This window comes from Vulpes lagopus, chromosome 7 (assembly GCF_018345385.1).
Source record: "Vulpes lagopus strain Blue_001 chromosome 7, ASM1834538v1, whole genome shotgun sequence".
NCBI lineage: Eukaryota > Metazoa > Chordata > Mammalia > Carnivora > Canidae > Vulpes > Vulpes lagopus.
Window position 1 is genome coordinate 36,148,108 of NC_054830.1, and position 16,803 is coordinate 36,164,910.

The following is a 16,803-nucleotide window of genomic DNA, read 5'->3' on the forward strand; positions in this document are numbered from 1 at the left end:
TTGGAAGCTGGCAACCATAATTTCGTTTAACTGAAGTCCAAAAATGGGTAGAAAAAACCTATATTGCTTAGAGAGACATATTTAGGTGTTAAAATTATAGGAGCAAAAAGCAATGATTACCATAAAAGAAGTTGTGAGTGAATATTGTAGAAGAATACATTTATATTTTATGCTCTTTTCCAAAGTGTAACATGTTTCATAATTGCAAGAAAATACTCTTAAAAAAATTAAACCGAAAGAGAATTGACATGCGAAACAGAAAGTGTGGGACACGTGGGTGGCCTCAGTCAGGAAAGCATCTGACTTCGGCTCAAGTCATGATCTCAGGGTCCTAGGATTGAGCTCCGGGTTGGGTCAGACTCTGGGAGTCAACTTATCCCTCTGCCCTTCCCCTCTGCTCATGCTCTCTCTCTCTCAAATAAATAAAATCTTAAAAAAAAAAAAAAAACCCAAACCAGAAAGTGTTCTTTTGTCTTTGAGGTCTCAAACATAGATGAATAGATTTCCAAAGGTAAATTTAAAGTATGATCAAAAGAAAGTAACAATAGCAACAATTAACACTAATAATAATATATAATTTTCCAACAGTTCTTACGAGTTCCAGAAAATAAAACTCAAAGTGTTATTCCTTGTTTAATCCTCAGGACAACTAGTTTGTTTCTAGTATCTCCTGTTTATAAATAAGGAAACCGAGAATTAGGGTAATTTAGGTATCTTACCCAAAGTCACACAAGCAATAAGTGGTGCAGCTAGCATTTGAAGCCAACCAGTGTGTCTTCCTGGAACGGAAAAGATGGTCAGACTACTGGTATACATTTTCACTCTCTATTTTTGCCTAAATTGAACAAACTTTGGACATCCTGTGCTAGATCAGTCTTTCCCAGTAAGGGACTGCCACCAAGTAAGTACTGTCAACTAGAATTCAATAAAAAAAAAAAAAAAAAAAAAAAAAAAAAAAAAAAAAAAAAAAAAAAACGAGAGAAAAGAAAATGAAAATAAAGGTTTAGATGTTTTCTGAATGACTAAAGAAATAAAGTAATTAATTTTATTTATTTTGTAAATACCTTCTATGGTGTGTATCATGTGGCAGGCACTGGTTTGTGGTCTATGTGTCCTACAAGTATTAATTCTCGTAGAGTCCTGTGACTGTCCCCTGAGGTCCACTCTCATTCATCCCTAAGAGGAAGTCCCTGGGGATCTCCCTTCCTTCACTTGCCCTGAGACAGGCTGGAAGTTTTCTGTTTTTCTACTTACTTGACTTTTGAGCCCTGGGGCCTGATATTTTAGCATCTTACTTTTGCAAATCAATTCAACAGCAGTACTGTTGAACCTTGACTCCTACTGGATTTTACAGAGAAACAAAGACAAATGTATTCTCTTCTGTAAACCGACAAATGAGTCTTTGTTTTGTCAAACTTTCTGACAAGTTTTTGGGCTAACATAGATGAGGACATCAAACCCTTGAGATTTACCCTTGTAACCTTCACGACAGGAAATGTGCATGCATCTTGGTTTATTTCAGTTTCTGATTTTAGTTCCTTTAATAAGTGCTAAATATGATTCATTCAGTTATTTTCCAGCACGATATTTCTCCAAATCACCCATCAGCAAGTCTGAACGTGTCCGCTTGTTGTTCTAATGAAGAGATCTCAGCCTCCTTATCAGCAATGCCTCTGGGACACAGGCTAAATTCTACTGTGATAAATCAATTTAGATTAGGAGACAGCCCTAGTGATGGAAAGCTATTTCGTTTAATCAATATTTGCCTGATGTACAAATGGACACTGTGGAAAACCTAAGTTAAAATCCCATTTTTGGGGATGCCTGGGTGGCTCAGCAGTTTAGTGCCTGCCTTCTGCCCAGGGTGTGATCCTGAGGACCTGGGATCGAGTCCCACATCGGGCTCCCTGCATGGAGCCTGCTTCTCCCTCTGCCTGTGTCTCTGCCTCTCTCTCTCTTTCTCTCTCAGTGTCTCTCATGAATAAATAAATAAAATATTTAAAAAAAAAATAAAATCCCATTTTTATTTGCATTATCATTGCTATCATTACAAAAAGTAATGATGTAAATTTGTCAGAAAACATATTTTCTTTTACTCAATGGCTAATCCATTTGTTTATTCGGCAGACAGTTATTAGATGTCTATTATGGACATGATCCCCGCCCTAAAGGGGCTCAGAGTCTGGGCAAGGGTAGGGGTATGTTGGGTTTCTGTGCGTTGTGATGGTGGCAGTGGGGCAGTGGGGTAGTGGGGGTGAATTTGCATAGAAAGTTAAATAAATATAATGTAGTATGTTGCACATAGTGTATTTGGAGAACTTAGAGATGGGGGCTCTAAATCAGTCTGGGGACCTGGTGAAAGTTGACAGGGTACAGCAAGACTTCTTGATGAAGGTAACACCTGAGCTGTTTCTTAAAGGTTAAAGAAGTGTGTTAGACCAAAGAGGAAGAGAAGGGGACTCCAGGCTAGAGAGAAAGAGTGTGACATATTCCGGGAGCTTCAGGCAGTTTGGGTTTACTGCAGCTGCTTAGTATGGAAGTCAGGGAGTGATCTGAGAGGAGGGAGGGAGGGATGGAAGAATCCAGGACAAGGAGAGCTTGGTATCCAATATTAAAGAGCCCAGTCTTTATTCTGTAGCAGTGAAAATCCTAAAAGGCTTAAAATAGGGAAAAGACAAGATGAGATTTGTGTTCTAGAATGATCTCTCCAGCAAAATTTTGAAAACGTGTGCTTTGTGGTCTAGCAGTTCAACTTCCAGACAGTGAGTGTGAATGGGAACAAAGATTTAGTAACTAAGGTAGAAGCAAAGTTACCTTTATCTATAATAGTGAAAAATTGAAAACAATCAAAAGGTCCAACAATGTAGATATTAGAAAAAAATTTAGTAAATATATAAAATATTTAATATTTTATATTATATTTATATTATATAGAAGTAAATTATATTCATATATAACCTATTTAATATTATAATATATTACATAAATAAAATATTTTAAATGAGGTTGTAGGTAAGGAAACTACTCATGATACATGAAAGGGAAAAGTGTCAAGGTGACATATTCAGTATGACCTTTTGAATATTTATTGAGACTGTACATACATATATGTGTGTGTAATGAATATATTGAATATTGAACAACTTATACCTAACTATAGACATCACTGGATACTGGTATTACGGATGCTCAAATTTTTTTCTTTTACTTATCAACATTTTGTAATTTTTAAGTCATAAATATTTTTATGACTTCTCTGATAAGAAGATAAACTTATTTAAAATATTTTACATGAAAGCCAGTAAACTCTGGCTACTTTGGTAGCTATTTAGAGGAAGACAAAAACCAGAAATGCCCATTTTGGAGTATATATATTCCATCTTTTGCTGTATTATCTCATGGAGCATTTTGTGTTGCACTTCTGATTCTAATTCCTGTGGCCTTAGATAGCTTGGAACAAGAATGAAAGGCATGAGTTTTGTTGATTTTTCTGCATTGAGTTTGGAGTCACAAAGTTCACACCAGTATCAAATCACTCTTCCAGCATTGCTTTTGTAGCTATGGGGTGACAGCCACCTGCTGCCATTGGCCTGGCTGCAAAAGGCACTTCTTTGCTTGGATTCTCTCCTTGACCAGGTTTTAGTCAGTCTTCTCTGAATCCTCTTCCTAAATAGGCCTTGACTTTTAGGTTTCCAGATACATTGACCGATTTTAGCAAAAGTCCTGTCAAGATGGTTTAGCCACCATTCACATCCTTGGTATCTGGTCACCTTCCTCATCTCCCACCAGCCCCCTTGTCTGCCTTAAGTAAGAATCCTGTAATGGGGTGCCTGGATGGCTCATTCGGTTAAGAGTCTGCCTTCAGCTCAGGTCATGATCCTATGGTTTTAGGATTGAGCCCGCCATCAGACTCAGTGGGGAGTCTGCTTCTCCCTCTCCCTCTGCCCCACCCCACTCCTGCTCTCTCTCTCTCTCAAATAAAATCCTTAAAAAAAATCCTGTTAAGTCAGTTTAGTAAAGAATTACACTACTCATTTCATACTTTTATACCACTGACCACCTTCCACCCCCACCCCATCCACATTCTGCTTCTTGGTTATAAATACTCAACTTTTCCTAGTTGTATTTGGAGTTGAGTCTAATCTTTTTCTCCAAGACTAAAGCCCCATTGCAATGGTCCCTATAGATATCACAATAATCCCCCTAATAAACTCGGCCTTACAGTTCTTGAGTAAGTGTCAGGATAACTTTTTCTTTAACAGCTTTTAACAAGGTAATTCTATCCTTAACCCCACTGCTCAGCTCATAACCCTGGTGACTCTTCAATTGCTCTGCTGCAATCAGCTTTTCTTGAGACCTATCAGATTTCCATTCCTGAAGTCATTTAAATCACCCTCCAGATCCCAGCTAGCTCTTTCTTAACCCATTTATGTTGCCATTTACAATCAGATCTAAATTTCACAAATTTTACATTGAATTATTATTTTTTAAAAGATTTTATTTATTTATTTATTTATTTATTTATTTATTTATTTGAGAGAAAGTAAGAGATTGCATGAGTGTGGGTGGGGGAAGAGAGGCAGAGGAAGAGGGAGAGGCAGATTCTCCGCTGAGCAGGGAACCCTATGGGGGGGTTAGATCCCAGGACCCAGGGATCATGATCTGAGCTGAAGGCAGATGCTCAACTGACTGAGCCACCCGGGCACCCCTTTGCATTGGATTATTAATTATTTTTATTATTTATTACAACTATTATTTGTTGTTATCTTTTTTCTAGCCTCATTTTTATTCTTTCATCCTGGCCTTATGACACCCCTTAAAGCAGTGGTTCTAAAATTTTTATGTGCCTAAGAACTAGCGGAGGACCTTGCTAAAAATGTAGAATCTCAGTCCCCACTCCTTCAAGAGCCTGATTTACCTGGTTTGCTTCTGGGCTTGGAAATCCGGATTGCAATTCACACCCCAAGTAATTCTGATGGACATAGTTGGTGAACAACAAACACTTTGAGCATGGCACACCACTTTCCTCTCCTGGTCTACATAGCATAGCACTCTTCCCTTTCCCATGGCCCTTATTCAATGGCTTTAGAACACTGCATTAGATACCTCTTGCAAGAATAATATATTTAGAAGACCACAGACCCTGGAGGAGCAATAAATGACCACAGAGTGGTCCATGATGTTTCTGAAGTTGCAGTGATGTTTGAGCATGTCCTCTTTTCTGGTGAGAAGGTCTATAGCTTTCATCAGATTCTCAAATAAATCCACTTATCCACAAAATTAACCTGACAAAGCCACAAAGCCGACTTATGCCTTGACAATTAATTATCTTCCCATTTGATATGTTTCATGTCTGAATTTTGTGTAGCTTAGATTGTTTTCTTGGAGCAGGTCCATGTCTGGGCACATATTCCACTGCCTTGGCACATGTAGAAGAACATACACTATAGGGGTGATGCAGAAGCCTTGCCTGTTGACCACCTCGTTCTCCGTTCCCCATCATCCTTTTCCTTAGCATTAAAAAAAATTTACATTGTTCTTCCTCTAAGCCTATCTCACCTTCTTTTGAAGTAACTGTATAGCCTTATTACTGTTCAATCCTGTGCTCATCAGAAATGCTTCAAATAAGAGAAACAGAAGTTAAAAGGGGGAGGGGTAGCTTTATGTGTTTCTGTCTACATAACTGAATTGATTGCTCCCAAGGAGACTGCAAAATAGTTTTTTACTTTAAGTCTCTAAAGCAGTAAGGGAAAGGGATATGGAAATGGCTTTGAGTATATATCCTTACAGTCAGAGTTCGGGCACAAAATCTAGATCTGCCAATTGCATCAAGTCTTGAACTTGGACGGGACAACAAATAGGCAAAGCAGCCAGGAGTCAGGCTAATCCATTCTGGTGGTGGGTGGTTGGGGCTCTGTGCAGGTCCCAGAGGCAGCATATTGTCAGCATGCCATGTTCACTGGCAAAGAAGCAAGCTGTGATGTTTAGCCAATGACCTGGAGGTGGTGTTGGTGGTGGCTTCACTAGCTCAGTTCTATGGCTCATATTTTGGAGTTGCTGCTGGTCACACAGCTTCTGTGCCAGGTCCTGCTGCCCTTCTTGAGAGTCTTGAGTCCTCAGGCCACTTCCAATGAATTGCTTTCTGCTGAAATTAGCCACATCCTACTGCTCTTGGCTGTTTCCTGCAAACATACCATGAGCAACCTTGTTTCCATCCACATCTTCCTATGTCCATTCTCTCTTTTTGAATGACATACCTTTTAATTTAATTTTATCAGAAATTGTACCCCATTTAAAAAATCATTCTGACAGTTCCCTCTTTTTCTCTCTTTTTTGTTTATTTTTTATCATGGAAAATTTCAAATATACAAAAATAGAGGGAGTAGAATAGTAAACTTTCACAGCACATTACCTAGTTTCAACATCTTATTCACATTTCATCTTTCCTTTCCCCACTCTATGGGGGCGGGGATAGAAGGAGAGGATGTGGGGTATTTTATGGCAATTCCCAGACATCATATCGTCTCACCCATTAATACTTTATATGTGTCTCTATCAGATAAGAACTTCAAAAATAAAATAAGCACAATGTCAGTATCATACTTAATAAAATTGCCAATAATTTTTAATATCATCCAATTCCAGTCTATGTTCATACTCTCCTAGTGTTCTCTGAAATGAGTTTTGGCAATTGTTTTGTTTAAATAAGGCTCCAGATAAAGTCTATACAATGTATTTGAGTGATATTTCTCTTTTCCCAATTTATTTTTAAAATTTAGATATAATTCACATAGATGACAGTCTCTTACATCCTTAAAAATCTATAGCAGTTCCTCTTTCCTCTTTATGTCATACTATTTGTTTGTTGAAGAATTTCTCAACATCTTGTTGAATTTCTCAATTTCTGGGTTTGTCTGACTGCATCCTCATGACATTATTACTATGTTCTCTCTCCTTTTCCCCCTTGTAAATTGGTGGTTAGATCTAGGGGCTTGATTAGATTCAGTTTTTATGTTTTATGTCCTAGATTTTTCTTTTGTTTTTTATTTTTCTTTAAGATTTAGCTTAGTTACATCTCCTCCAAGAATTCTTCACTTTATCTCCATCCCTGCCTTTAGTGGTGGCTCCTTTCACAGACACTTGTAGCATTTACGTATCAATTTTTCCATCAAATCATTTTTGCTCCTATTCCTAAAAGAAGATCTATGTCCTGAGTGCAGGGACCACACATGGCTCAAAACTGCTATTTTTCCTATATCTAGTGCATAATATGGCTGACACAGAGTAGCTTCTCCTTAAGTAGTTGTTGAGCTAAGTGGATATGAAAGTACAAATCATACACCAATTACTTGCTGCTTAGTACTTGCTGCCTTCTGTGTGGTTTCTCACTGGGTTACAAGCCTTGACCAACTGCTGGACTATGCGTCTCTTGAAGGCAGAGAAGAGGTCATCCATTCTTGTGGTCTGGCTACTTAACACAGGGCTCTGTCTATAACTAGTGCATGTTTGATGCATATTAAAGTGAAGACTCTTGCCCATCTATTCTTGCTGGATTTTTATGTGCTCAAATGAGGGGTGTGTACATGTGTGACAAGCATGTACAAAAGAGTAAAGTATTAACATATACACTAAGTGTGACAATTACTACAATCTTTTGTACTTTTTTTCCTTTTGTACTTTCAGTAGACACAATCCCTGGTTGAAATGTATGAAGATACTTTTATTGCCTTTTTAAAGAAGAGGTATCTACTACTAGCATTTAATTCATTAATGAAGAGAGCTACAGGGCCATCTATCAGGTGGTCAACTTTTTATAACGTGGATTAATGGTATGGCTGTCCATAGGGAAGCGTCTATTTAAAGGAGTGAAAAGTTTTTAGGTGATTACTCAAATCTCTTTTGGTGGCAAGTGACAAAAATCTAAACCATAATAGTTCCAGCAAAAAGAAAAGAAGTTTTGGTTCATATCTCTAGAAAATCTAAGGATATCTGTTTCTCTGATTGTTGATCTTATCTCACTGTCTCAGTTTTGGTCAGCTTTCCTACGTAGCCATAACTAATTAGCTCTAAGTTGTTTTTCTTTGAGCACCATACGTCCACACATCAGTCTTTCCTGGTTGCCCTACACAAAAGATCAAAGGAGAAATTTTGGTCATGTTAGTGTCCTCTATCCATCTCTAAAGCAATCAGTGTGGCTAAGGAAAAGGAGCCATTTGTTGGTCAGAATTAAGTAACATACCCACTCTCATTGGATGGCAGATGGCACTCTATAATCGATCACTCTGTCACATGTGATAGAAGAGAAGGTTTCCCCAATACAGAAAAGGATGAGACCAGGAGAAAAGGTGTAGGAGAAAAAATAGTAGTTTATCTTTGTATACTTCAGAGCAATTTCATCTCAGAATTCTGTACTCTACAGATCTCTCTGGAAGGTATACTTTGTTGGAGGTAAGTTCAGAGCACTTAGCTTTCTCCACAGTTTTTTTCCCCCCTTCAGGTTTGGGTTCCTTTGATCTAACAGGTTCTATTTGATGTAATGAGTGACAATGGACTGATTCATTACAGTTTTAAAGAGGTTATAGATGGCAGTTCTACCATGAAGTTCTTGATAGCCTTTGAGGGGTCAATGGAATCCTGGGAGATGCCCAATCATTAGCCCAGCCTCCTTAGAGTTTTATCCCAGGGCGATCATTTAGTTTACTACTCCCAAAAGGACAAAGTCACAGATGAAATGTTAGTCTGAGAGGAGTATCTTCAAGATACAATAGATAAAAGAATGACCACCGAGCAGCACTTTTATAGGCTACAGATCACTTTCCCTTGCGTTTGATCTTGCAACTTCTTCTGAGACAGGTTTGCCAATCTCCTCTGTTACGGATGAAGAAATTGAGCCTTTTAGGAATCAGTGACATGCCAAAGATTACACCGTCCTTTAGACAAGGATTTTGGGATTTCAGCTCCGAATCTTAGAACTTTAAATGCCACCCTCTAACTCTCTACTGCCTCCCTGATGCAAGACACTTTTAAAAGAAGGAACACACCCTACTAGTAGGAACTAATCAGAGGGAAGGTCTGGAAGTAGAATTGAGCCATGACTGTTACCTCAAAGAGTGCCAGGAAGCTCAGGCGGGAGGATGACACCTGCACAGCTTATGCATCCCCCAAATTCACTCCTGAATTATCAGGAAAATCTCGTTTTTTTTTTTTTTTTACTCCCAGCCAACTGTGAAATTAAAGGCGGACGGTGACGACGCTGTTTCGTAACTCTGTGCCTTTTAAAATTAATGAAACTTTCAAGTGCTGCTTTAGATTAAAAGTGGCTAATTGGATAAAGGGAAAAGAGCCACTCAGCTGGATGAATGGGATAGTAAAGAGCCCAGACTGAGTTACAGGAAAGGAATGCATGAGAAGAATTCTTGCAATAATGTTTTAATTATAAAGTGAAGGCAAATTCCTCCACTCTCTTCCAATCTGAGGACAAGCTGGTATGTCGCAGCAGCGCTGGACAGGCTGAGAGTAAGCCCTTTTATTTTTAAGGCAGGCTTGAAGGCTAAAACTTTCGAGTGCCCAAACCCTTCACAATGAAATAAAAAAATAATTAAAAAAATATTTTTTTTTTAAAAAAATTTTATTTTATTAAGGACCTGGCGTGCCCTCGAAAATGTCCGAGCGGGGGGTAGAGGTGATGGTAGGAGAGCAAGGCTGCGTCCGTTCTTATTAATATTAAATAGCCAAGTCTGTACCCTTGAAGCAAACGGGGAGAGAAGAGGGGAGAGGAGCTGCTGACATTGACAACGATTCCAAACAGGAGTTGCAATAGCGGTGTCCACCACGTTGCCTCTGCCCCCGCCCGGCCTTCTGGGAGTTGTAGTTTCCGCGGGAGCGGCTCCCCCGGCGAGCCGGGCACGCCCCGTCCGGGCCGAACTACAGATCCCAGGCAGCGCCCCGCCGCCCGCCCCTCCCGCCCGGGTGCGAGTGTAAACTCGCCGCGCCGGGGCGGGCGGCCGCGCGCGGGCGAGCGGGCTGAGCTGGGCGCTGCGCGGGGGCGCACGGCTCGGGCGGGGGGGGAACCCAGGCCGCGCCACCTTCCCTCCGCCCCCCGCCCCGGGCTCTGTTCTCACTTTGCAGCCGTGGAAGGACTGGGAGCGGGAGCCATGCAGTCGGAATCGGGGATCGTGCCGGATTTCGAAGTCGGGGAGGAGTTTCACGAAGAGCCCAAAACCTATTACGAACTCAAAAGTCAACCTCTGAAGAGCAGGTGAGTGGTGCTGACAGCCGGAGGGAGGCGCGGCGGGCGGCTGGGGGGCCCACGCCCCGCAGCCTGCGGCGAGGACGGCCGGTCGCCCGGGCTCCGGGACAAGGACCCCGTGTCCTTGCCCGGGGGCAGAGGGCGAGGTGCCCCCCGCAGGTGGGGGCCGCTCCCGCGCGCCAGGTGCGCCTCTGGGGAGCTCCGCCCAAGTGCACTTCGGGGGCGCCGCGGGCTGCCCGGGCCGGCCCAGGTGAGCGGGCGGTCCCTCGGCGGGGGAGGCTGGGGGCGCTGGGGATGCGGCCGCCGAGACCAGGTGGGGGCTGGGGAGCGCCCCGGCCCGCAGGTGCGGGAGCAGCAGCAGCAGCAGCAGCAGCGCGGGACCCCAACGCCCGCCCGCCCGCCGGGTGGGAAGGAGGTAAAGGGACTTTCCGCTGCACCCCTCTTCCGCCGATCCTAGCGGGCTGAGGACTCGGAGAGGCAGTGCTTGGGGTGGATGGAGGCGCGACGCCGAGGGAAGCAATTAGTTGGTCCGGCGTCGGCCCCTCTGGGAAAGCCCGCCCCGGGCCGCCTCCAGGTGCCGTTTCCGCGAGCCCCGCCCCTCACCTCGCAGACGGCGGCCCCGGGAGCGCGGTCCCGTCGGGGGCCGCAGGTGGGCGTGTCTCCTCGTCCAGGTGAAACTCCCCCTCCCCTCCCCCCCGCGCCAGCATCCCTCCACCCCCGCGGCTCTAGAGCTCCATTCAAATCCAGGCCTTTCCTGGAGGAGAGGACAGCCTCGGAACCGGAGGGTGTGGCGACACACCTGCTCGGCAGGTCCCCGGCTTGGCGGCCGCACGTGTTTAATATGCTGGGGACTTCAAAAACTTTTTGGAGAGAAGTGAAGACGCCCGCTGGTTTGGCGCCCCATCCCCTGGAGTGCCCACTTCCCGTGCGACCTCCATGCCCACTCGTCTATCGGAATGGGTTGGGTATCTCCCTTTCTCTGTCCTGTGGCCCCCTCCGGGCGCTTCCAGCGTTTACCAAGAGGGAGATGGACCCTCGAGGTTGGGATGGTAGAGAAGGGTTTTCTGTCCATCCCCTCTGAGTCGTGGAAGACCATGCAAGTCTGAGTGGAAGGTTCAGCGGTGCTTCTGCACCCATCTGCGACCTTCCCTGCCTGCTCCTGGCAGTGGGCAGCGTCTGGGTGAATGGGCCTGGCTGGCTGGCAGAGGGCGAGAGGGTCCAGAAATCAGGGGGCGGGGGTGGGGGTGGGGAAGAGAAGGGCAAGTGAAGCAGGAGCAAAGTATAGCACAGTCTTTGCTTCTGGGGTGCACGGGGCTCGTATTTGCTCTAGTGGCGAGCAGAACCAGGTTTGTTTCCTTTAGGGCTGTGTCAAGACTCTGAATCCAAGTCAGGAAAGAAAATCTGGGAACGGCGTGCCACTGACTGGGCTGCTGAAGCAGTGTCTTTGCAGATGCTTGAAGGGGATTGGAAGGAAATGCAGTTAGATGCCTAAAACCAGCCTTTAGTTGATGGTTTCTCTTCATAATGGCTGTTTTGTGTGTGAGCAGAGATTGTGTGTGTTGGGGGTGGGGGGTTTTGAGTAATATTGTGTAAAGGGTATTGTTGGTTATGCTCATTGGGGCTTTATGTGCATTCGGCTGAAGGGACCAGTGTTTTACCGAGCAGTCTCTGCTTTTGCTTCTATAAGCAAATGCTTACATGGCCAGAATGAGGGAGTGAGTGTTTGAGTGAGTGAGTGTGTGTGTGTGTGTGTGTGTGTGTGTAGTCCTGAAAGAAATGAATTAACCGGACTGTTTGGAACATTTTTGATGGGAGCTGATACATAACATTAAATGAGTTTGAGAGAGTGAGGAAAATACCATCTGGAAAAACCCAAATGAGTGCCATGAAACTCATGTTGAAGGATTTGGGCCTGTTCTTTTTCAGAGTCGGCAAAAAATTACTTGCAAGGGTGAACGTCCTCGGTAGCTAGCTAGCATGTGTAAGGAAAAATGTGGGTACGTGGGAAGCAATGGCTTCACACGTTGAAGCTAGAAACAGGTGCGGGACAGAACCGGTATGGAGAGGAATGCTAAATTAAAAAAGTTGTTGTAAAACTTGTCTGTGGAGCAGACACATGCTCTTTGAAATAAACCAGTTAAATAAAATCTGTGAATAAATATATGGGGTTGGCAAAATTTCCCTATACTGTTTTCCACAGTTGTCTAACTTATTGTCATCGGCATCTGTTGTGTGACTTTAAAAGGGCTACATGTTGTTGGGGGCCTCCTCATGGCTTTTTGTCTGAAGTCTTTGCCAGGGCACCTCCCTTCTTGTAAGTTTTGGTTGGAAAAAAGCAGAGACGGAAAGGTTAAGACTGCTGTAGCCATTTCGTCTATCGGTTGTATTTTCTGGATTGTCTCTTGGAGTTGAAAATGTGTTCAGAGTCGGCCCACCTCTCAGCGACTCCTCTGTTCCCACTTTGGTCCAAGTCCTCACCAGCCTGTGCCAGGGTTATTGCAGTAGTCTCTTAACTGCTCTCTTGCCTTCTACTCTTACCCCTTCTGGTGGATTTTCTACGCGACTGCCACAATGTTTCTGATAAAATGGTTCTCAAGGGGGGCAGATTTTGCCCCCCAGGGGTCTTTTGACAATGCCTGGGGATAGTTTTGGTTGCCCAAGTGGAAGGGGGTTGGTGCTGGTTGTTAGTCAGTGGAGGCTGGAGATGCTGCTTGCCCAGGATAGCTCCCTCAAAAGAGAGTTATCTGGCCCTAAATTGTCACTGCGGATGCCGAGAAATGGTGGGTTGAAATGTGCCATATCATGTCATTTTATGCTTAAAATTCTCCAATGGCTCCTAGTTTCAGTAGCACTCGAGATCCTTTAACTGGCAAAAGGCAGCCTAAGTATATGTATGGTCAAGCTCCCTGTCGGCTCTGACTTCATTTGCTGTCGCCGGGCTCGTTTCCTCGCTGTTCCCAGAACACTCCAGACCCCCTGCCATAGGGCCTTTGTATGTTGTACTTTCTGGTGCCTCTGGCTGGACCGTCCTTTGCCCAGAGAGCCACAGTGCTCATGACCTCACCAACTTCGGGTCTCCCGTTTAGTATTCCCACCAGGCCTACCTAGACTCCCTGTGTACACTTGCTGAACCTCCAAACTCTCATTCTCCTCGCCCTGCTCTGTTGTTTCCATAATATTTATATTATAACTGACTGTCATTTCTAATATGTTACGTTTATGTTTCTCCACACCGAGACTGCCAGCTTCAAGGGAGCAGGGATTTCTTTCTGTCTGTTCCTTGTTTACTGTTGTGTTCCTAGAATCTAGAGCCGAGTTTCTCAACCTCAGTGCAATGACATTTCGTGCTGGATAATCCTTTGTTGTGGGGACAGTCCTGGGTATTGCACCATGTTGAGCAGCATCCCTGGCCTCTGCCTGCTAGAGGTCAGGACCACCCTACCCCCAGTTGTGACCACCAGAAATGTCTCCAGACACTGCCAGATGTCCATGAGGGGCACAGTTAGCCCTATTTCAGGACAGTTGGCCTAGACCATTGCCTGGCACAGGAATGATTTGTTGTTTGAACAGGTGTTGCTTTCTCCCTTAGGACTCTACTTAGGATGGGGTACTCGGTTCAGATTTTGCATTCAGCATTGTAGCCTCTTAAAATAGGCATCCAACCAGGTCTCTCCAAAGGGAAGTTTATGTATTCTTCATTTGGGCTAAGCTCAGATGTGCAGGTGTTTCATGGGGAAAGACAGTTTCTTTCATTCCTAACCCAGGGCCCCTGGCCTTGGGGAATATGAAGCTGCTGGGTTTAGATCATGTGAACCCCTTTTTGGTCATATTCACTGGCAAATCTGTGTTATAGGAAGACACATGCTATGAGGAAAGGTTCTAATGAAGAATTGTTTGCAGTTTGGTTCTGCCAGCAAGGTTTTCTGAAGCCTTTGTGTGTTCTCTTGGGAATGAGCTCTGAGTGGTAGGTGGCAGGGGAAAGGTGCCAAATATCAAGGGTGAACCCAGAATTCACACGTTGGTACAGTCACATCAGGGAAACAGATGTGGAGCTGTTCAGTGCATTCCTAGCAGTGAAGGAACTCTCTAGGTCTTTGGGACCTGAAAACAATTTTAAAACATGGTAACACCTTTCAGGTTTATAGTCCTTTTTTTTGTCCAGTTTACTGGGTGTGAAATTCTGTGGCTTTGTACTTGCTCATGCCCTTTTCCTGGATAGACTTCAGAATTGACCTAATCTATTTCCAGTTTCTTCTCTTCTCAAAATCTTAGTTATGTTTTAGGTAACTGTTGTTGAACTTCCTACAAATTAGAAATGGGAATGAGAGTGAGTCTTAGCTTTTTATGGCAAGATAGGATACAGCGGTGGTTCCCAAATGCTGATTCATAGAGAGACGTGTGAGGTTTTCACAGGTTGTGGTGAAATGAGAAAGACAAAGACTGTTGTGTCACACGCACATGCACACTCACATGTTGCAGTATAAGGCCACTGCCACTTCTTGTATTTATTCTGAGATTTTCTCTCCAGTCTTCTTACTAAAAATACCCTTTCTGAACCTGCTTGTTCTCCACTTTGCATTTCCCTCTTACTGCAGGCTGGGACACAGACATGATGGTGGTAATCTTGCTTAACCATAAAGCCAAGGGCAGTACTCTAGGGAACACTGAAAAGACAAGAGTAGAAGGAACACGGACATCTGAATGAATTTGTGGAACACGGCTAGCTATCCGTCTAATCTATCAGCTCCAACTTCTACTTGAAAGAGAAATAAATTTCTCTGATTAAAAAAAAAATACGCTTTCTTTTCTGAAATGATAATCCAGTCTTGGCAGAACACAACTGTCAATCTCTTATTGGTTTCCGAGAGTTTTCTTGATTTTTCTATCTGTCCAATCTGCAGGAAACTGCCAGCATTATTCTGGCATCACTGTCACTAACTAGCTGGGTGACCTTGGGCAGGCTGGGTAATGCCTAACTTCACTTTACTCATCTGACTAATGGAAGCCTGCATCATAGGAGTATTAAAAACATTAGCTGTGACGTTGACTGTGGAACAGAATTAGCAGGGTAACAGGCACATAGTAAGGGTTCAGTAAAATGTTAGCAAATAGTGTTCTGGTTATTAGTTATTATTTCTTTATTACTTAGCAGTGAGTCCTGACATTCCAGAAGGTGTTTGCATTTGGTTGTCTTTGGTTTTCTTCCCTAAGGCCAGAGTTGTTGGTTGAACAACAACCAATCTCCTAATGAATACCAGCACCTAATGAGGTATTCAGATACATTTCTTTTTCACATTTTATATTTTTGATCCAACACATAAAAATTTATTTATGTTAGTTAAAAAAAAAAGCAGCTGTGGCCTTAGTGAATACATAAAACCTTATATTCAGTATGTGTCTACTGAGCCCTTATATGTGCAAATTAACACCAATAAACATAACTAAGATTCATGGAGCATGTACTCTGTGCCAGCCCCTGTTCTAAGTATTTTTTTTAAAGATTTTATTTATTTATTCATTTATTTATTTATTTATTCATATTTATTATCTATTTATTTATTCACACACACACACACACACACACACACACACACACAGAGGCAGAGACACAGGCAGAGGGAGAAGCAGTCTCCATGAAGGGAGCCCGACGTGGGACTTGATCCTGGGACTCCACGATCAGGCCCTGGGCCAAAGACGGGCGCTAAACTGCTGAGCCATCCAGGGAATCCTCCGTTCTAAGTATTTTTATGTGTGTGCACTTAGTCTTTGGAAAACCTGCATGAGATGATAATAATAAATAAAAACAACCATGATATTAATTATAATATTTAAAACTGATAATTATTACACAGTGCTTACTACCTGCCGGGACTGTGTCTGTATATTTTACTTGTATTAATTCAATTAGTTTTCACGTCAACCTTGAATGTATGTACTTTTATTATTCTTATTTTACAAAGAAAGAAACTGAGACATAGCAACTGGATGGGCCTGGATACAACCTGAAACTCCCTGGCTTTAGCCCCAAGCTCTTGTCACTAGCCTGTACTGCTGTGTAAAAGGCACTGTGCATAGCAGTGGAAATGCAGAGTAGCATCATTCTGTGTGTGCTCTAGAACTCCCAGTGGGTAAAGGAAAGAACTCATGGACCCAGCTAAACATACAAGACAGAGTGTGATCTGGGCAGGGAGGTGGGCATCAGCAATGGGCATTTCATAGATGAAGGGAAATTGGAGGCCAGTTTTGTGAATAGGTAGGGATATTTGAGTTTGGCTTTGAAGGTCAAGCACTACCCAAGCATATTTCTCTACAGCATTAAATAAAATGTTAGACATCTTGGAGGACACATCCTAAAATAGATTTCTGGGGTTTTTGTTGTCTGCTAAGTGTTTAAGCAGACTCCCAGACCTTCCTCATGATCTGTGAGCACCTGGTGGTGGCAGAGACTGGGTGCACATGGACAGGTTCAGAGGGAACCATGCTGAAGTGCTGTGCCCAGCAGCTTTGCCACTTAACTGCTACATATATGTTCAAGACACTTAGCTTCTAGAAGC

General features: G+C 43.3%; 1 protein-coding gene across 4 annotated transcripts in view; it reads left to right on the top strand.

Moving 5' to 3' along the window:
* The first annotated feature begins 9,967 nt into the window (after positions 1-9,967).
* MITF (melanocyte inducing transcription factor) overlaps positions 9,968-16,803 on the top strand; it is a 216,128-nt gene continuing 209,292 nt past the window's right edge. For 2 of the 4 annotated variants that reach the window (XM_041762249.1, XM_041762251.1), the window contains exon 1: positions 9,968-10,258. In XM_041762249.1, coding sequence (XP_041618183.1) covers positions 10,155-10,258 — 104 coding nt within the window. In that variant the 5' untranslated portion in view covers positions 9,968-10,154. The remainder of the gene's footprint in view (positions 10,259-16,803) is intronic. The other 2 variants (XM_041762248.1, XM_041762250.1) reach the window with 2 other exon arrangements.